This window comes from Tupaia chinensis, unplaced genomic scaffold, assembly GCF_000334495.1.
Source record: "Tupaia chinensis unplaced genomic scaffold, TupChi_1.0 Scaffold000573_1, whole genome shotgun sequence".
Classification (NCBI taxonomy): Eukaryota; Metazoa; Chordata; class Mammalia; order Scandentia; family Tupaiidae; genus Tupaia; species Tupaia belangeri.
In genome coordinates, this window is record NW_006160087.1 from 3,780,306 (window position 1) to 3,802,262 (window position 21,957).

The 21,957-nt window shown below is 48.8% G+C and overlaps 1 protein-coding gene across 1 annotated transcript in view; it reads left to right on the forward strand.

Annotated features, from left to right (window-relative positions):
* PUM1 (pumilio RNA binding family member 1) overlaps nucleotides 1-21,957 on the forward strand; it is a 151,749-nt gene that overhangs the window by 85,582 nt on the left and 44,210 nt on the right. The window contains 3 exon segments of the mRNA XM_027775558.1: nucleotides 7,279-7,372; nucleotides 8,426-8,527; nucleotides 13,883-14,034. Of these exon segments, the coding sequence (XP_027631359.1) occupies nucleotides 7,279-7,372; nucleotides 8,426-8,527; nucleotides 13,883-14,034 (348 nt within the window).

Genomic DNA, 21,957 nt, shown 5'->3' on the forward strand with positions numbered 1-21,957 from the left:
CCGGGCACGTGTGCGTGCGTGCCCAAGATCCCGAGAGGAGAATGGAGGAGAAGGGATTGCGGCGTGACCATCCCCCTGGGGGTGATTTCTCGCTTTCTGTCTCTGTCTCTTTCTGTCTGTCTGGCAAGCGCACGCGCCCTACAGTGAAAATCTCTCCCAAAAAAAAAAAAAAAACGCCATGGTCTCTCTTGTTGGAATAATGTACACAATTTTTTGACACTCAATTTTAGGGACAACTTTGGGGGAATCATTCATCTGTAGGCTACAGATTATAACCTGTTTCTCTTTTTTGTTTTATCAGTAGCCAAGCATCCCTTTTACAAAGAGAAACTTTCCTTTCCCCTGCATTGCTCAGGAATCACTGTGTGAAGCAGTAATGGTGACTTCATGCCCACAGCCTAAGGACCTTGGAATAGGAGCGAGCTTCTGGTCTCTGGGGAAGGGAAGACTTGAGAAAGATGGGATTCCTGAGCTCTCTGCCTCGATAGACTTACTTATGTAAGAAGAGAATGAAGATTCCGGAGGGTAAAACAAAACCAAAGGCTCGACAACGAGTGATCAGGTGTGCTCAGTAGGGGTTCATGCAGAGGTCCGCTGGCCTTAGGTGGAGGAAGGGTGACTGCAAGGCCGAGCAGTGCTGTGCACGTTACCAGCTTCACTGTGCTGCCCGAGGGTGGGGCTTTTGTTTTCTCTCCATTTACTTATTTTTTATTATTCCCACACACACAAAATTTTTGCTATAGGGTGCATGTGCTCACCAAAGAGACATACAGAGAGAAAGTGAGAAATCACTCCCCAGAGTGGATGGCCATGCTTCAGTCTCGTCTCTTCCATTCCCTTCTCAGGATTTTGGACACACACACACACACACATGTGCCTGGCGTGAGTTTCAAGTCACCGGGTCCAGGACCCAAATCACGGTCAACAATGTGGAATCCAGTGCCTTAACATCTATGCCACCTGCTGGCCTGGTGAGACCTTTCTAGGAAGGAAGGAATTACTGTGGGTTAGGTTTTTGTCATGAATGCTAGCCTAGTTGAATTTCAGGCATTCCCTTAGAAACATCAGTTAACTGTTGTCTGTGGTGTCCTCCAAAGGACTGGGGTCCTGTGTGTGTAACGGTGGGAACACGTGAGGGACTAAGTGCTCGGTTGGTATTGAGTGCTGTCCATCACGGGAGGGCATAGAAGGGACGGGAAGGACAGGTGCCAGGTGTGTTGTAGGGAGGAGCTGACTTGAGGAGCAGGCGTGTGGAGAGAGGACAAGGATGCAGATGCAGAGGCCCTGGCGGCCAGGTGTACGCTTCAGACAGCACCAGTGACTGACCGCTGGGCTGGATCTGTGGCCTCGCGTGGCCACATATGCCTACAATTGCCTTGCCTTTCTTTTCTTTTCTTTTTTTTTTTTTTTTTGAGGGGTTTTTTTTTGCTATAGGGTGCGTGCACTTGCCAGGCAGACAGAGACAGAGAGATAGAAAGTGAGAAATCACCCCCCAGGGGGGATGGCCGTGCCACAATCCCTTCTCCTCCATTCTCCTCTCGGGATCTTGGGCACGCACGCACATGCGCCCGGCGTGAGTTTAAGCCACCGGGTCTGGGATGCGAACCGCGGTCGACTACGTGGGAGTCCAGTGACATAGCCATTACGCTAACTGCTGGTCCCTACCTTGCCTTTCTTGAGTGAGTGACAGAGGGATGTTTTTAAAGAATGATTTTGAGTTCATTTCTACAAATGACACAGAGTTTTGAGATAGACTTTATGAAAGGACTTGGTTTAGAACTGGACAAGATGGAGATCAGCAGGTGGCACAGTGATCATGCCATGACTCCCATGTAGTCGGCCATGGCTCGAGTCCCAGATCCTGGGACTTAGAGCTCAAGCTGGGGGGAGAGGGCAGATGGCCTGGTGGTTAGCCTCTGGACGCCCACATCGCTGATCGTGGTTCGAGTCCCCAACCTGGCAACTTGCTTTCTCACTATTCCTCTCTCTTTCTCTCTATGCCTCTCTGGTCAAAATAATTTTTATTTAAAAACAAAACACAACACAAGAACACGCCTGAAGTGGGGTGCATGTGCGTGTGTGCCTGAGATCCCCACTGGAGAGTGGAGGAGAGACTGCGATTTTACCATCCACCCGGGGGTGGTTTCCTCACTTTCTCTCTCTGTCTCTCCAGCGAACACATGCACCCTATAGCAAAAAGCTCTCTCTTTAAAAAAAAAAAAAAAGAAAGAAAGAAAAAAGGAAAAGAAGAAAAGAAAGGAGAAATTGACAAAATGAATAACCCCCTCTCCTGTCCTAGTCTCTCTGACTTAGGGGTTGGTTTGGTATCATGCACTGGTGCCCTGAAACCCAGTATCAGGTCCAGTGGGGCATGACAGTTAAGGCACTGACCCCACACGGGCAGCTGTGCAGCCTTACAGCACACACAGTCGTACGCAGTGTTCAAAACACATGCAAGGCGAGTGTAAGTCACACAGCATGACTTGGCATCCTGAACTAGCAGCGCGAGTCGCGCAGGCCTTTGCCCCCCCAGGACTCCTGAGGATTGTGGCATGGTTGTCCGCTCTGGCTCGAGGGCTGCAGTGATTGCTCTCTCACTTTGTGGCGAGCGCATGTGTCCTATAGCATGAAAACAAACAAGAAGAGAGACCTCGTATGTGTTACAGTGACATGGACAGTAGAGCCTGCGAACAGGGCGAGAGGAGTTCCCACGCACCCACTCTAACCCGGTTCACTGGTAGCTGTGATTTCGAATTTGGGTGCTAAGTTACGTGTCTAGTCACTGTTACCATTCTGAATTGAACTCATAAGATGTCTTTATTATAAGAACTCCAGACTTATTTGTGCCATGAGCTCCTTCCGCAGTGGGGTGAATCCTGTGGACTGCTTCAGAACGATGTTTCAGGGTAAAGGAAACCATTTACATAAAATAGCTAACAAGATATTTAAAAACAGACTCACTGGTGTTGCCCTCTTTATCGTGTGGTGCATGAAGTAGAGGCAGGAGCACTGGTCGGTGAGGGCCACACACCGTGGGGATGTCGGTGGGTCATGAAGGAACACGAAGGCACTGTGGTCTCCGGGCACAGCCTGGCACTGCTCCTGGCCGTGTGCTTTCTTGCCTACAGTCGTTGATTGAGGAGCTTGCTGAGTTTCATGTAGATATTCATTAAATTTAAGACATAACATGAAAATCTTGGGTTAAGAACATCCACTTTAGGGACCAGCAGTTAGCGCAATGGCTATGTCGCTGAATTCCCACGTAGTCGACTAAGGTTCGAGTCCCGGACCCGGTGGCTTAAACTCATGCTGGGCATGTGTGCGTGTGTGCCCAAGATCCCGAGAAGAGAAGGGATTGCGGTGTGGCCATCCTCCGGGGGGACACTTGTCGCTTTCTCTCTGTCTCTCTCTGTTTTTCTAGCAAGCGCACGTACCCTATAGCAAAAACCTCTCCAAAGGGGGGAAAGAAAGAACATCCACTTTAGAGTGTTCTGTCAGCTTAAGATGTTCATTGGTGTCTGTGGAAGGCCCTTCTCTTTCCGCACTTGCCCCTGGTTGTTGCCTCATTACCAGGCAGCAGCTGCGAACAGCTGGTGCATACTTGTCCCACTCCTCTGCTGTGGTGGGCCTGAGCAGTGGCAGCAGGGGCACTTTCGTAAGCGCTGTACAGTTGCCTGCTTATATTTCCTTAGATATGTTTTAGAGATTATTCCTAGGTTTTATAACATTACAGGGTTATGTCAGTTTACATTCATCAGATGGAAATACTGGTGTTCTTTATTTAGATTTCAGTTCATCTAAAAATAGCTAATGTAGTATGATTTGTAAGGTTCTGTACTCTTACCTGTCAAGCATGAACTTTTTTTTTAAAGAATTACTGGGAACCAGCAGTTAGTGTAATGGCTATGTCGCTGGACTCCCACGTAGTCGACCGTGGTTCGTGTCCCGGACCTGGTGGCTTAAAACTCAGGCCGGGCGCGCGTGCGTGCGTGCCCAAGATCCCGAGAGGAGAATGGAGGAGAAGGGATTGCGGCGTGACCATCCCCCCTGGGGGGTGATTTCTCGCTTGTCAGAGTCCTTTCTAGAATGAGATTCCTGTAAAATATGCCCTGTACCCCATGATCTGTGCTAAGGGCTCACGCAGATGCTCACGGGAAGGCCTCCGTATTTACCGGAAACCCTTATAATCCTTGAAGTAGTGAGTGTGTTTGTTTGCCTGGAGTTGGACTCTCGGCCACCTCGTGAGTTCTAGCCATGTTGTGTCTGCGTGTGCGTATCTGCTGTCACTCCAGCCAGCCGTGAAGTAAGAACGCAGCAGCCCTCGCAGTGCTTCGTCCTCGCTCACGGAGTGCTGGCTGGCTCCACGGAAATCGGAGGGCTGTTCCCCAGCTCAGCGCTCTGCCAGCAGATGGTGTTAGGCGAGCCTGTCAGGGCCCCCTAGAACCCGTTACGTGCAATTACCCAGTTTTGTTTTGAATAATCTGTATTTCTAGTTAATGCACAATTCACATAAAGAGAATGTGCCACGATTGTTGTAGTCTAGTCTAGAATCCCAGTCTGCCAACTGTAGATCTGTAGTTTACTTTCGTTTAATTGTTTACTTTAAAATACTAAGGAAATAATTCCTCCTATATTCACGGTCATCACCAGGATATTATGTATCAGCTCTCAAACATTGGGTATATGGGGCTCTTATAAAGCTTGTTTCCTTTTAGTGGAAAGTAAGTTTCTATTTTCTTTCTTTTTAAAGAATTATTTGATTTTATTTATTGTTACTATTATTATTATTATTTAATTTAACCAGAGAGACAGAGAGAATGAAAAAGCAAGCTGCCAGGTCTGGGACTTGAGCCACAGTTAGCCATGTGATAGTCCAGTGCCTTAATCACCATGCCACCTGCCGGCCCGAATCGTGTCTATTTCAAAGTGTGGTAATTCGATGATCACAGTCATGGCTATGTTCTGTAGAATTACCCCGTTCTGTGGATGGTCGCTTTGTGTCAGGTGCACACCGCCTGCATCTTGTCACACGTTTACAGTGCTGTGCACACCAGTGCCGAAGACACGTGAGCTGAAGATGCTCTGCTGGAAGGGCCTTGAACTGGAGTGTGTGGCTAGTAAGTCCAGGGCAGCTCAGGACTTGCACACTGAGCATGCCGTCTTTATCCCCGCTCCATGTCACAACGCCTGCCCGACACCAGGTGCTAAGAGGTGTTTTGAGTGAACCGCAGCCGAACAAAGAAGTGTGGCGAAGCAGCTAGCACGAGCGACGCCCTGAGATGAGCAGTGACTTGGAAGGCTAGGGAGATCCCAGACTCCACTGAAGAGACAGTACATGCTCAGTGGAGCTGTCAGGTGTTCTCCAACACACACGCACACACGTGCATGCATGGATGTATACATGTGTGCATGTAACCCGTTACTGCTCATATCTCTGGGAGTTAAGGCAGCCAGATCTTACATGGCCAACTGCACAGTTTGAGTCTTGGCCCAGTGGCTTGGAAAGTACACTGTGCGTGTTGTGCACCTACAATCCCAAGAGAAGAATGGTGGAAAAGGGATTGTGGTGTTGCCCTCCTCACTGGGGGTGATTTCTTACTTTGTCTCTGTCTCTTTCTGGTGAACACACATGCCCTATAATAAAAACTAAGAAAGAACCTGAAAAACAAAAACAAAACCCTTTCTGTGGTGGAAATCACAGGGTCCCAGTTAACCAGGAGTGGTAATGGGTTACTTCCTGGCAGGGCAAGGGCTTGATATATTTGTTCATAGATTGAATTCTTCTGTTTCACTTACAGATTTGCTATGTAATGAATCCCTGTAAAGTAGTATTTTTCTTTTTGAGAAAATGATCCTCCAGTGTTGCACGGCTGGCCTCAGACTCCTGGTCCTCCCACCTCAGCCTCCCAAGTCTCCGGGACTGCAGGCCTGTGCCACATCAGCTGCCCTTCTCCTTTGTATCCCCGTGACAGTGAAGTTGTTCTTGACTTAACCTTTAGGGCTACATAGTGGAGGGGCACTAAAGTCTTTTTTTTTTTTTTTTTTTTTTTTGTTACTGTTCTGTAAAAGTAGAGATGAATTTTACTTTGGTTTTTGAAAAATATGTAGAAAGAGAGCTAGGAAGTGCAGCTGGCTCGTTTGTGCAAAATCCTCTCCTTTTGTTTTGTTTGATTTAAAACCGGCCTACTCATCTGTTTGAGGTCTAGAGGCAGCCACAACCCAGGACGGTCTCTCCACCCACCTGGTGTGACAGTCGCCCATCTCATACAGCCAGGCATGATGCTGTCCTCCTTAGGACATCTGTAATTCTGGGTCCACGGGACCTGCCAATCAGCCAGTGCTGTCAGCGGGGCCTCTGACACCTTAGAGAGAGCAGGCAGGTCACAGGTTCTGTCCAGGGAGGTCCTTTCAGTTGGTGGTCTCGGTCTGATTCCAGCACCTGAGGATGTCTTCTGTGTGTTTCTCGAATAGAGACCCAACTGTGCAAATCAGAATCAGGTTGCTGGTGTCTCCTTTGTACCAAACTTAGTCATCCTGAAACGTGCTTCCCCACGATGGCAGGGATGGTGGTTTGGGGCGGCGTCCCCGGTTCCTTGCTCAGTGCCCACACGTGCTCTTGGTTTCCTAGTAGTTGTGCAGTCAGCGAGAACCTGGCGACATTGTTACTGCAAAGGCCTTTGAGCTTTCCTTTTCGCAGGAGCTGGGACTTGCTAGGTGCAAGCTTGTAATCTAAGCTTGGTTAGTAGCAACCCTGCTTCTGCCCTGACTCGCTGCACCCGAAGAGTAGGTGCAGGGGCGCTGGAGGCCCGAAGGGCGGCAGTTCTCCCATCTCCTCACTGGGACAAGCGCTCACCGCAGGAGGGGAACAGGGCCATTCCCAGGAGGAGGCAGAAGTACCAACTTTCCTTACCCTTTTCTGAAGGCAGGGGAGGGTGGGGTTGGTTGGGCCGGGAGAGCCCTGGGAGTGCTGTCAGTCTCAGCAAATGGCTAGGGCCTGATGGCCTCCGGCTCCGTTTGGGCTGTCCGTGTCTGTGTTTGTGGTCAGGCACGCACGGCCGGGGCGCCGTCAGCCATAGGCCCCGGCACACTGGGTCGAGGTTACGAAAGGGCAGGGGAAAACGAAACGGAAGACTGTGTTACCATGGGGCTCGAATCGCGTCCGAGAGTTCCGGTGTGTCAGACCACCACACTGGAGGACGCGCTGTTGACGCTTTGGTAGAGCCGGGTGCAAGTCGGTCCGCGAGCCTGCGCTCTAACCGGCCTGTGTTCTCTCCACAGCTCTTCCCGCGGCCCAGCGCGCTGGCCATGCAGCAGCTCACCGCGGCGCAGCAGCAGCAGTACGCACTGGCCGCCGCGCACCAGCCGCACATCGGTGAGTCCCGCCTGCGGCCTCCCAGCTCCCGGGAAGGGCACGGTCCTCGGGTCCTCGTCGACCAGTGGCCACTGGTCTCTACTGCTCTCTTCCTTGTTGCCACACTCGCTAGGCCCGTCCCCATGCGCTTTCCAGTGCCTTTCCAGCCGCAGCCCACCGCAACTGTGTCTGGGTTAGAGTACCGGCTGGTGTAGGCATAGCATTCGCTTTGTGAGTGAGGGTTGGTCAGATTTATTCCGTAAGGTGGGCTTGCATAGACGGTGAATACGTCAAGTTCTCATCTGAGGAGGAGTCGCATCTTTAAGTGTGTTTTCCCAGCAGTATGTGCTGAAATTCCAAGCTGTGTTTTCATATAACTACTGGTTTTTACTCATGCCGTTGCCCTTTTCCTGTCACAATTATTGGCGCTCTGGTGGACATTTGAGTTTTATTGCCTAGATTGTTTTGTCCCCGGACCCTCTTCAGGTCTCTCTATAACAAATTACTGGAAGAGTGCGTGAATTGAAGCAGGAGTTTTTCTTAGTGCGCCTGAACGGCAGGACCGAGGAGGTCGGCGGTTACCAGTCTTGGGGTTGACACACTGTGGGAGGGCCAGCCGACGCCCAGTCTAGGTTAGCCAGAGTCAGGCGTGGGGACCTCTGCCAGGCCTGGCCTGTCTAGTTGTAGATGGTAGTCTTTGAGGAAAACTGTGTTTAATGGAAATAAACTCGGTCTGTATGGTTTTATAGAAGTCTGTTAGGTTGCTCTGTTTCCCACATTATAATTTTAATAATATTTTAGGAATTTTGTTGGACTTAAAACTGTATGACAGTTTTAATTTAGACATTTATTTTAAAAAGGCGAAAGAAAATGACCGTAGATAAGTAACACTGTGATCTTTAGAATTGGGTTATTTTTAACTTTTTAAAGTTCCTCTTTACTCTGTCTATCCCGTCTTCTCTTTTTTCTTTCTTTCCTCATCTATAGTCTGGAGTTAATAGCCAAACTGTGCAGGCGTCCGGTGGGCTGCAGCTGCAGCCAGGTGTGTTTTACTGACAGGTGTGTTTCCAGCAGGTTTAGCTCCCGCTGCGTTTGTCCCCAACCCGTACATCATCAGCGCTGCCCCCCCAGGGACGGACCCCTACACAGCTGGACTGGCCGCAGCAGCGACACTAGGTGAGACCTTCTGCTGCATGAGGGATTTTCCTCTCCTGCTAACAAGGCGTTTGAGACGGGCGTGCATTCTTGATCCTCTTTCCCGGGTCCATGGCTCCAGTGGAGGTTCCTCCTGGTGTCAGTGCAAGCTGACATCTCGCGTAGCAGTAACTCAGGCCCCCTGACTTGGATGTGCCCGAAGGCAAGTGCTCAACCACACTGCGAGGGGGTATCTGACCCCGGGGCCGCCAGGGGCTCGTCCGCGTTTGGGGGTTCCTCCCTGGTGCAGGTCTCCTACTTCCTAGCCTACTGTCGTTTAGGTCCTTGGGTCTTTTACGTATTTCTAATTTCTTGGCCTCTTTTCTCCTCTGCGCTCTAAATTCTTCAGGAAAACAGTCTTAAATAAAAATCTTAGCAGCCTTTCACCCTTTTGCTTAAACCTTCTATTGATTTCTGTTTTTCTACCCTAACTTGATTTGCTTCAGTTCCTACCACACAGGGCTCATTGTTACAATCTACTTGGCTGAGGTTGTAACTACACACACACACACACACACACACACACACACACACACACACTTTTTTTTTAAACACAGATTTTTGCTATAGGGTGCGTGGACTCAGTGAGGGCACAGAGGCAGAGGGAGAAGGTGAGAAATCACCTCCCAAGGGCGGTGGCCTTGCTGCAATCCCTTCTCCTACATTCTTCTCTTGGGATTCTTGGCATGCATGCACATGCTTCTGGCCTGAGTTCTAAGTTGCCAGGTTTGGAACTCAAACCATGGCCACCCACGAGAAAGCCCGGTGCCTTAGCCTCTGTGGCTCTGCCAGCCCCTGGAGCTGGTGTTTTTGAGAAGCTACCAGGTAACCCTGCGGATCAGCTGGGGTTGGGCCTTCAGTGTGGTGCGCTCTCTCTAAAGTGTGTGTGGAGGTCCCCACCTCCCTTCCTCATGGCTGCTCGCTCACACCTGTGTCGTCGCCAGACGAGTCATTTTCAGTTTGCTGTGGCTCCTGTGCTGGTCTAGGCCTTTGTCTTTGGGCACTGGTCTTAGGTCCGTGTAGTCAGCTTTTCTTGTTCATTGCCTAGGCAGCGCCGAGCTGGTGTTGTTACCTCTAGAAAGCCTTCCTTGCTAATAGTTCCCTTTTTTGTGTTTGATCACTAATTATTGCAATGTTTTTATTTGCTTGCAGGTGTACACATGAGTGTTATTTCTCTCCCTTGGGACCAAAAGTTTTTTTTTTTTTTTTTTTTCAAAGACAGCAATGCCATTTTCTCTTATTGATAGATTGATTGGTATTCTCCAGTTTGACAAGGGAGAGAGAGAAAGGGAGAATGAGAAAGCAAGCCGCCAGGTCCAGGACTCGAACCTCAGTCGGCCACGTGGGAGTCTAGCGCCTTAACCACCACACCACCTGCCGGCCTCAGAACCAAAAGTTTTAAAGGAAGGCAGGGCACCTTTGTTATTTCTCTCTTCCTGGCACGGTCACCGTTTTGGGGCCATAAATGTAACAGTGACTCAGTACAACACGACAGTAGACAAACGTCTTCCAGTGAGCACATGTGTAGAGGCAGACCCCACCAAGGGCTGGCAGTCATGGTTGGCTGTGGCTGTGAGAGGTCGCCGCTTCTCAGGTCTCGTACAGTCTGTGATCGTCAGTCAGACAGCCTAGCATCTCTCAGGGTACCCTGTAGCTCCTTGTGATGGGAAATACTTAATACGGGAAAAGGGAGGCTCTTCCTAAGCAGAATGGCCTTTGCTAACTAGCATTAGTATTTATGAGACACTCAGCTGCTTGTCAGGCCTTGTCCTAGGTGTCTTTTTCTTTGTTTTCTCATAAGATTTTTGCCACAGGCCGCATATTTTCAACAGAATGATGATAGAGAGAGAAAGTGAGAAATACCCTCCGGGGGCACGGCCACTCCACAGTCCCTTCTCCACTTCTCTTCTGGGGACCTTGGGCACACACTCACATGTGCCCACTGTGATTTTCAAGCCGTTGGGGTGCCGACTCAAAGTGCGGTGTTGGCCATGTGATATCTAGTGCCCGGACCAGTCCGCCACCTGCTGGCCTTTTCTGTGAGTTCTTAGGTGTTCTCACAGATCAGGGGCTTGGGGCTCATAGACAGGCTTCATGTGAGGTCATACAGTTTACATGTGGCAGAGCCAGGCTTTCTCCAAAGCTCACGCATGCGCTTCACTGTGTCGCTGAGGACATGCTCGCCTGCGTGGTCTTTGTAGTTGTCTTCAGAAGGTCTTTCCTTTGCTACCTTCGTCTGCATTACTCGAAACGAGGGACTGGTTTTAGAGGTGGCACCCGTGCGCTTTTGGGATGGCTATTTGATAATGAGAATCTCATGCTTTGTTCTCATCAGCTAGCCAGACCGAAATGATTGAAGTACTTTCACAGATTAACAGAAAATGTTCACCACCCATACTATGGAACTGTGGATCTTTTTGGTTTTCTTCAAATAATTATTTATTTAATTTTATTTATTCATTCTCTTATTTTGAATTTGACCAGCAAGAGGGAAAGTGAGAAGGTAAACTACCAGGTCTGGGACTTGAACCATGTTTGGCCATGTGGGAGTGTCCAGTGCCTTAACCACCATGCCACCTGCTGGCTCCCAGACCTATGTATTTCTATGTGTATTTTAATTCTAATCACATAGGAGTTGAAACCAGTATCCTGATGAGCCAAGGTCAATTAATTTAATTGCTGTGGGATATTTTTCTAAATTTAACCTTGGGCCACATGACCAGGTATTGGTAGTGGAAATGCCAGTTGAGAACGTTGGCAGCAGCACTGCGTGGTAGCAACAGCCTATGCCCAGCAGAAGCCACCTTGGCTGGCTTTGGAGAGCGTGCGAGACTGTCCTTATAGGTAACCGTCTTGGCATGACACCAGTTATTCCCATTTCACAGTCTAGGTAGGGGCTTCACTGTGTTTGTCCTCTCATAATGCTTACGTGCCTTTCTCCTCCTCCCCCCGCTGCGTGTGCGTGTGCATGTACATGTGTGCCAAAGTCCCGAGAGGAGAAGTGATTGTGGTGTGGCCATTCCCCCTGGGAGCTCTTCTCTCTCTTTTGGGATGGCTATTTGATAATGAGAATCTCATGCTTTGTTCTCATCAGCTAGCCAGACCGAAATGATTGAAGTACTTTCACAGATTAACAGAAAATGTTCACCACCCATACTATGGAACTGTGGATCTTTTTGGTTTTCTTCAAATAATTATTTATTTAATTTTATTTATTCATTCTCTTATTTTGAATTTGACCAGCAAGAGGGAAAGTGAGAAGGTAAACTACCAGGTCTGGGACTTGAACCATGTTTGGCCATGTGGGAGTGTCCAGTGCCTTAACCACCATGCCACCTGCTGGCTCCCAGACCTATGTATTTCTATGTGTATTTTAATTCTAATCACATAGGAGTTGAAACCAGTATCCTGATGAGCCAAGGTCAATTAATTTAATTGCTGTGGGATATTTTTCTAAATTTAACCTTGGGCCACATGACCAGGTATTGGTAGTGGAAATGCCAGTTGAGAACGTTGGCAGCAGCACTGCGTGGTAGCAACAGCCTATGCCCAGCAGAAGCCACCTTGGCTGGCTTTGGAGAGCGTGCGAGACTGTCCTTATAGGTAACCGTCTTGGCATGACACCAGTTATTCCCATTTCACAGTCTAGGTAGGGGCTTCACTGTGTTTGTCCTCTCATAATGCTTACGTGCCTTTCTCCTCCTCCCCCCGCTGCGTGTGCGTGTGCATGTACATGTGTGCCAAAGTCCCGAGAGGAGAAGTGATTGTGGTGTGGCCATTCCCCCTGGGAGCTCTTCTCTCTCTCTCTCTCTCTCTCTCTCTCATTCTCTCTGGCCAGTGTGCACATTCCATAGCAAACTAAAACATGTCAAAGAAATGGCAAAACCTGTTACTGGACAGTGATACACCCTGACTGACTTGTAGAAGACTGAAGCGGTAAGCAGAAATGTGTACCTAGTGGGGCAGCCGTGAAGCACTATGCGAGGGAGACAGATTCCACATGGCTGACCATGGTCTGAATTCTGGCCTTTGTGGCTTGAACAACGCACAAGACTTTGGCATGCCCATCATGCCCATCAGGTTCCTGAGGGGATAGGGAAATGGAGGAGAGAAGAAACTGTGGCATGTCCAGGCTCTGCTGGGGGTGCTTTCTTTCTGTCTCTGTCTCTCTTTCTCCCTGTCTCATGTATATGTATGTACCTTCTGGTGTGAACAAAACATGAGCCAGTTCATTTTGCTTTGATGGAGCCTAGAGTCCCCATGCTCAGCTGCTCTGCCACAGCAGTGGTAGGTGAGATGGTCCGTGTGCAGCTCCGGTGTAAGGTCTGGCTGTCGTCAGTGCTTCACGTCGTGTGTGCTACGCCTGCTTTCCCGAAGCAGGTGTAACCGAACATGTGGCTCAGCCGATTGGAGGAGCCTACTCTAAGTCTTGTCTTTGCCAACAAACGTGCATCCTTGGTGTGGCTTGCCACCACCTTTATCGGAGAGTTCTGTGGTCTGTGTCTCTGTCCCACCAGAGGCTGCCACCTGCGTGACTGTAAACCTCCGCCCATACTCTGGTGGCAGGTACTGCAGCTGTGACTTGTCTCAGGGACGTTGAACTGGCAATGGGGATGGAGCCGCGTGCTTCGCTTTGTCCAGGACACTCGGCAAGGCTGCCCACGCCAAGCTGTAGTCTGTTCTTGTTTGTGTTCAACTTTGAACTTAAATTTCATATGTGAATGTTTCGAGTGTAGTGGTGGCAGGTGACTTTTAAGACTATAAGAATAGAAATAGAAAGGCCTCCTGGAGGCCGAGCAGTGGAGGCCGAGTTCTGGGCTTGTGCCAGAAGACAGTAGATGCCGCTTCTGGAGTCCAGGTCGCTCCTGGCTCGCTTGCTGCCGGGCCTGGCGCAACTCAGACTGCGTGGTGGGGCACAGCGGCCTCCAGCTGTTTAGTCACTTCAAGCACAGGAGCCTTCTCACAGCTGACTGGCTGCACCTTCCCTTTACCAGGGAAGAAACGCACCTCTACACGGCTGGGTCTCTGTCTGTCTTTAGCTCCAACCCCAACCCCTCAAGTTTTTCTCTGTTATTCTCCCTTGTGATACTGCCAGCTTTTTGTCTTCCACTAGCTTCTTTCTTTAGGCCTGGAGTTTATTTCTCACCTTAGAAGTTAAGATCTTGTGTAGTATTTTCTGATTTTCTCTAACAGATTTAACAGTCAGCTAGCAGCGAATCAGTACCTGCTCTTATGCTAGTATTTATGGTAGGGTCTGCTGAGTCCGAAGTGCTCTTTGGAAACCCTGGGTGATGCTTACTAGTCCACGCTTTCCTTACCTCCCCCTTGGTGTTTTAGGTCCGGCCGTGGTCCCTCACCAGTATTACGGAGTCACCCCCTGGGGTGTGTACCCCGCCAGTCTTTTCCAGCAGCAAGCTGCTGCCGCTGCTGCAGCCACCAACTCTGCCAGCCAGCAGACCACCCCGCAGGCCCCGCAAGGACAGCAGCAGGTACGTGCCCCGACGGCAGCTGGCCCCAGCTCGGCACTTCAGCTGCACGCGTCCTGTGTATGTGTGTGTGTGTGTGCGCGCGCGCGCGTGTGTGTGTGTGCGTGCACGCGTGCATGTCTGTGTCTGAGTTCAGGCTTAGATGGAACTGCTTATGAGATTTCTTTTATGTTTCAGGCACTTGGTCAGTGTGTCTAAGTGAAGAAATGATACTAACTCAATTTATATGTGAGAAAAGTGTTTAGAGAGCTGTCCAGTTAGGGCTGCACCCTAGCAGGTGGCGAGTCAGATCACTTCAGAGTTCTGCACGCGGCTTGCCCCCCCAAGGGGAGGCAGTTACTTATACCGCTGATTTAAAACACCCACCAGGTAGGACACAAACCTGAAACTCAGTTATAGCTGTATTAATTTACAGGAACTTTTTTTTTTTTTTTTGCATTGGGAAATGACTGTAAAACTAAGTATGTCTTTTTTTTTTTTTAAATTTTTTTAACAGAGAGATTTTTTGCTATAGGGTGTCTGTTCGTTAGAGAGAGAGAAAGTGAGAAATCGCCTCCCAGGGGGACGACCATACTGTAGTCCCTTCTCCATTCTCCTCTCGGGATCTTGGGCACAGATACACATGCCCATTGTGGGTTTCAAACCTCTGGGTCCAGGACTTTGACCATGGTTGACTCTGTGGGAGTCCAGTGATATAACCATTTCGCCATCTGCTGGTCCCAGTATGTCGGTTTCTTAATAGTTATTTACCTAATTACTAAGATAACCCCTCTGTATTGCTAAAGATTGTGTGGACAGGTAAACTCAAGGAAAATGAAGTCACCATCAAACTCTATGGCAGAAAACCAATATTAATGTTCTTGGAATCTGCCACCCTAGCTTATTATTTGTCTAGTAATATTCTTGGAATCTACCACCCTAGCTTATTACCTGTCTTTGTTCAAACTTGCGATTATCTTTCCCCACTTAGTGTTGATCATATTTACCACTTTCTCGTGCTACTGTTTCCTTGGTTCTGTTTTGCTTTGTTCTTTTCGCTGTAGGGTGTACGCACTTGCTAGAGCGAGCGAGCGAGCGAGAGTGGCAAAGTGAGAAAGCACCTTTTGGGGGTGCTTTCCACTGTCCTTTTTCCATTCTCCCCTCCGGACTTTGGGCACACGTGTACACACATCTGGTGTGCTTTTCAAGGTGCAGAGTCTAGGGCTCGAACCACGTAGTTGCCCATGTGGAATCCAGCTGCCTTCGTCACCACGCTACTAGCTGGCCCTTTTGTTCTTTCCAATAACATCTTTGTTAGGTGCATTTAAAAAGCGTATCCCGCAGCTTATTTTGAGTAGTGTGCCGCGTTGGATTTGAGCTTAGCAGTATTTCGGTGTTGTGACTGAGACCGGTTATCCCCCTTCACATAAGCCTGTGACGATTCCTCGGCATGAACTCTGGTAGTGGAACTCTGGAGTAAATGAAACGGAGCATTTAGACTTTAAGGTGCTTTATTAGGTGAGCGCTGTTTCTCGAGGCGGAACACCGCGCTTTATGCACGTGGGGCGGTCTAGACAGGAGCCCTTTGTTCTCATCGGTCTTCCTAGGAGAACGCATGATCAGTGTCGCAGGTCCCACAGAGTGCCAGATATACAGGTCTTGACATGCTTGTTGTTTGAGCCTGGATCGGTAATTTTACTGAGGCACCTTTTTGAAACCTATTAAAATTATTTTCTGGGAACCAGCAGTTAGTGTTATGGCTATGTCGCTGGACTCCCACGTAGTCGACCGTGGTTCACATCCTGGAGCCGGTGGCTTCAAACTCACGCCGGGCGCATGTGCGTGCGTGCCCAAGATCCCAAGAGGAGAATGGAGGAGAAGGGATTGCGGCGTGACCATCCCCCTTGGGGGGTGATTTCTCGCTTTCTGTCTCTATGTCTCTGTCTGTCTGGTGAGTGCACGCGCCCTATAGGAAAAATCTCTCAAAAAAAAAAAATTATTTTCTTGGCAACAGACGTAATTCTAGTGCTAGGTAAGTGAAGGAATTCAATAAATGATTTGTTGACAAAATAGTGTCTTTAAAAATTACTTATGATCCTTATCAACAGGTGTTTGCAGTATGTTGATTTTTTTTATAAAGTCAGGTTGTAAATTTATTACAGATTAAAAATGAAGTTCTTTAAATTAAAGTCTCAACTTGATCAAATATGAAACAATTTATAAACCCTTTTTTCTTGGGGAGGGGGGGAATTTTTTTGTTATAGGGTGCATGCACTCACTTGAGAGACAGAAAGTGAGAAGTTACCACCCTTCCGGCGGGGCGGGAGGGTATGTGGATGGCCATTCTCCTCAGGATTTGGGGCACGCACACGCATTCTGTGTGGTTTTCAACTGCTAGGTCTAGGACTTGAACCGCGGTCAACTGGTTCGAGTCCAGTGATGTAATTACTATGCCATCTGCTAGTTCCAATTTATAATCCTTTAAAGGTTTATTGAGAAAAACAAGGCTTTAAAAAAGTTTTGTCAATACCAAAAAGAGAAATCTTTTTTAAAAATAAATTATTTTATTTAACTTCATTTATTTAGTTTTAATTTTGACCAGAGAGGGACAGAGTGAAAAGAGAGGGGCGTGGGGAAGTGAGAAAGCAAGCCACGAGGTCCAAGATTTGAACCACAGTTTGCCATGGGGGAATCCAGTGCCCTTAACCACCATGCCACCTGCCGGCCTGCAAAAAGAGAAATCTTGAGGTAAAACCTATAAAAGCCGTGTGCTGTGGAGGTGATATGGGATCCCGAGCTCCGTGGTCACTGAGGTGAGAGCACACACTGCCGGTCTTAGGCACCATACTCGTCTCTTGTTGGGGTGTAACCTGGAAGACGTGGTGCCTCTCATTTGCTCAGCTCACTCTGGTTCTGCTCAGCCTTGGAGGAGACCGCGTCTCAGCTGACAGTCAGCTACTTTGGTCTCTTTGTCATCTTCAGGTTCCGGGCTCTCGGGGCATCTGTGCTGGTGACTGGAGTGGTGGCCGCCCCGACGTTGAGGTGGCTGCTGACTGTGGGCCCTGTCTCCAGGACTTTCCTTCCCTTCCTCGTTGCCACGCTCTGGCCACCTTTGTGAGGAGGGCCCAGGCCAGCAGAGTCGTGGCCTGTATCCCTGCCGCATACCTGTCTCGCTGGCCAGCCTCGTGTACCCTGGCAGTCAGCACCCTCACCTGCCGCCCTCCTCAGGAGGGTCTCCGTGTGTAGGAAGGGGGCCCTTGGTTGCGGTAGGACTGGAAGTGTTGAGCCTGGCCTTCAGACACACCCTGGGATTTCTCCTTCTCCCGTGTCCATCCTTGGGCCCTTTCCCTAGCAACTGCCCGGAGGACTGGTGGTGTGGCCTGGAGGTGATGTGGTGTCGCTCCTACTGCGCAGTCACTGCCTCCAGGTGGCGCTCCCAGGCCTGGGCCTGCACCTGCTCCTCCCCCCAGCGGTTGCCTGTCCCCCCTCCCGGCTGTCCTCCGGGGCCAGCTGTTCTCTGCGGCAGTCTGCTGCCCAGACACATCTCCCGGAGCTGCTCCTGTTGTGAGACTGTGTCCGTGTCTCATGGTGAACCCTTTCTCTATCCCTGGACATGTGACTTTTGTGTCTCCCCTGTCCCTTGCCCCCACACATTCGAGGGCCACCGCTGTGAGGTCCCGACCCCTTGGCTGCCACTGCCTGTGGTGCCAGCGTGGTGCCAACAGCACTGAGGGGCCTGGTCTTGCTACCTGTGGTGGTGGTGCGGAGCTGGCTGACTGGGGCAGGGTTCTCTGCAGTGTGGTGGTGACGGGGGCCGCTCTCTGCTCCCCCCCATCAGTCAAACTCATGATCTCTTTTTAAAGCAACAATTGACTTTTTCCTTAAGAGGGGACAGACAGAGACTGACAGCCATCCTCAACACGGTGCCCTTGCTGTGCCTGCTCCCGTTCCTGGCTGGCCCAGCATGCTGTGGGGGTGGGGTCCCCCACAGACACCCAAGACCGTTTGTCAGCGCTGCACCACTGCCTAGCCCGTGCCGGCTGTTAAATAACTTTGTACTTGCTGGTTTTCATACAGCGTCTGTCTTTTTCTTTTTTTTTTTTTTTTCTTTTGTGATGATCTTTGTGTTTGAATGGTTGCCAAATCATTGTGGATTTGGAAGTCTAAAGTAATTGTCATGTTTTAAAATTAGCTCTAAAAAAGGAAAATGGCAGTAATAACTGCTATTTATTGAAAGTGTAAAACTGAGGGCTCTACATATAATTTCTAGCCCTTTCTCTGAGTTCTATAGATTACACTTCTCATTTTATGATTGAGGAAATGGGATTTGCGTGCCTACGGTCACAGGGATATTAAGTTGTGAAGATTTAGACACAAGTCTCTCACTTTCCAACTCGTTTCTGATCATGCAGTGATGTGCAGAGTGTAGGAAACCTGAGACCTGATCTTCTTCCAGTAGCTGGCCAAGCAGTGCAAGTTGCATGAATTCTTGGTGCTTATTCCTTTGCTATGTCAGTGATCATGATAGGGCCAGCCCGTGTGGCTTGGTGGTTAAAGCAGCTGGATCCCACATGGATAACCATACGGTTCAAGTCCTGGACCTGGCAGGTTGAAAAACATACTGGGTGTGTGTGCATATGTGCCCAGAATCCCGAAAGGAGAGTGCAGAGATGTGGATGGCCAACCCTCATGAAGGGCGCTCTCTCGAGCACACAGCCGATGGGGGAATCCTTTTAAGAAAACAAAAAATATGCTAGTCATCAATTTTTAAGTTTTTTTTGTCATTCATTAGAGACCTCACAATGAAATTGTTTTTAACATTAGCTTGTAATAGCAGCCATTGTTTTAGTTCCAGGTTTTTCTTTTTTTTTTTTTTTTTTTTCCTTTCTAGTTTATGGTTTCAGATGTTTGAGGAAGGCGTTATTTCTTGGTGAATTAGTTTGTCATACTACCTAAAATGAGAGTCTTTTATTTTTTCTTTTTAAATTTTTTGCTGTAGAGTATATGTGCTCACCATTCTAAGAGAAGAAACAGAGAGAGAGAGAGAGAGAGACAGAGAGAAAGAGAAGGAAAGTGAGAAACCTGTCTACATGTACCTGGTGTGGTTTTCAAGCTGCCGTGTCCTGGACTTGAACTAACTGTCCCTGGTGTAGTTATTGGGACTTGAGCCATTCCAGCTTCTTCTGATGCCTTTTCCTTTTCCCTTTTTCTGGCATTGGGTGAACCCACTCCTGGTGGTAAACTTGGCCATGAGTTGGTGTTGGGTGCTGCATTTTGAGAGGAGTTAGAATAGCTCCTGAACTCCTGGCCTGGGGGAGACTGTTGATGATGGCCGAGGACCACTAAGAGGGACCCTCCGAGTGTCTCCACGGAGCATCGGGTTGCTGATGAGGTACTGGTTTGCATCCAGAGGCTTAGGGTTAGTACTTTTGGAAAGAAAGGTGTATTTGACAGCTTCTGCATCATCAGTGGAGGCATAAACTAACTTGGGTAATGTTTTGCAAATAGGTACTCATTTTTGTTGATTTTGTTAGACTTGAAAAAATGTTACTTGTGGGGCCAGCAGGTGGCACACTGGCTAAAGTGCTAGATTCCCATATGGCCGTCTCTGTGGTTTGAGTCCCGGAACTCCTGGTGGTAAACTTGGCCATGAGTTGGTGTTGGGTGCTGCATTTTGAGAGGAGTTAGAATAGCTCCTGAACTCCTGGCCTGGGGGAGACTGTTGATGATGGCCGAGGACCACTAAGAGGGACCCTCCGAGTGTCTCCACGGAGCATCGGGTTGCTGATGAGGTACTGGTTTGCATCCAGAGGCTTAGGGTTAGTACTTTTGGAAAGAAAGGTGTATTTGACAGCTTCTGCATCATCAGTGGAGGCATAAACTAACTTGGGTAATGTTTTGCAAATAGGTACTCATTTTTGTTGATTTTGTTAGACTTGAAAAAATGTTACTTGTGGGGCCAGCAGGTGGCACACTGGCTAAAGTGCTAGATTCCCATATGGCCGTCTCTGTGGTTTGAGTCCCGGACCTGGCAGCTTGCAAATAACGCCAGCCACATGAGCATGTCACGTGTCCACGATCCTGCGAGGAGGGTGGAAGAGAAGGGATTGCGCTGCCCCATGTGCCCGGCCGCCCTGGAGTGGTCTCTCTCTCTTTGTCTGTCTGTCTTTGGAAAGTGCATGCACCTTATCGGAAAAATGAAGTTGCTTGTGAATTTCACATATTTGTTTTCATAAAAATTTATAGATTTAACCCCAGCTGATAAAGCCAAAATATGTGATTATTGGCATATGATTTACAAACTTTATGATCAAATCACGTTTGTAGACAGTGGACAACAATCTTACATATGGTCCTTTCCCCTCATTTAAACAAGACCTGCCAGTAATCTCAAATACCTCTTTCTTTGGGTACTTGTCATCCCCCCACCCTGCCCTTGTGTGTGGCTTCCAACCAGATGGTGACCTACATCTCTATGCCCTGTGAAAATTCCACTTTTGATGTTTGCTTATTTAGTTCTTCAACCACTTTGAGTTACCGTATTTGCTGTGTTTCTGTATATGCTGTTTATTTGCCTGACGCGGGTTCACTTCTGGGTCGCTGGGCACACTTGTTTGTGTCGGCCCAGGAACTCAGCCTGTGCAGCCCCTCCTGGTGCTTGAAGTCTGTCCTCTCTTACTCAGTTCGTTAGACTCTTTAGGTCACAGACGAATACGTTTTGTGTTCTGTTAATTATAGTGTCTCGCTCGTGGTTATTTTCTGCTGGGTGTCAGGCCTGTGCCTTGTAAACAACACTCCCAGCCTGCTCCAGCAGCTGGTGAGTCTCGCTGCCTACAGGGAAGGCGGTGAGAGGCTTGGATAAATGAAATGCCCACATCTCTCTTGCCCGTATGGTCAGTGTTGCTCATCTTATGCCCGTTTAATAAATATGTCCTTGATTTGTAGTGTTTTTACTTTATTTTTACCAAATGGTCAGAAGAATAATCTACCCAGGAACTGAATCATTTTTAAAAAAAACATTTGTTTATCTATTTATTGTGATCACTTTTTAAACGAGACTTTTGCTATAGGGTGTGTGCCTCCGCTAGAGATATAGAAAGCGAGATATCACTCGCTGGGTGGGGGTGTGTGGCACATTGCAGTCCCATCTCCCCCTGTCACCTCTCTGGATTTTGGATGCACATGCACACTGGCCTGGCGTGACTTTCAAATGACCGGGCTCAGCACTTGAGCCGTGGTGGTCTACATCAGAATCCGGGCACGACCATTATGCCATCTACTGTGATTTTCAAGCTGCCGTGTCCAGGACTCGAACCTTGGTTGACCATGTGAGGATCCAGTGCCTTAGCCACCAGGCCATCTGCTGACCCAGGAACCTTTTTTATTTTAAAAAGAGATTTTTGACATAGTGCACATGTGCTTGCTGGAAAGACAGAGACAGAAAGCGAGAAATCACCCCCAGAGAGGATGGCCAAGCTGCAATCCCATCTTTTTCATGTCCTCTTGGGATGCTGGGCATGCATGCCCACATGCCCAGCATGTTTTAAGCCTCCTGGTCTGAGACTCGAACCCTGGGCAACTACATGGGAGTCCAGTGACGTCCCGGAACCTAACTTTTATAAAAGCAGAGGGAAACTGAAAATGATCTGATAAGAACTTCGTGCTTGAAAACTTTGCAAAACACCTTGTTAGGGTACTTCGGTAGTACTCGCCTCTGGTCTGTGGATTTCGCATTTACATTTGCTGGAGTCTATAGATTCCTTAGATCATTTAGAAAACAGTGATTACCTGCCAGGACCGGACCAGCCTCGGTGTGGGTGGGTTATCTCGACGGAGGCGGCGAAGGTGAACAGAAGACAGAGGCCTCGATGCTTTCTCATGCACGTCCTATGCCGGACACCCCTCAAAGATCGCTCTCTGAGGAGTGACAACTGCTAGGAATCATCG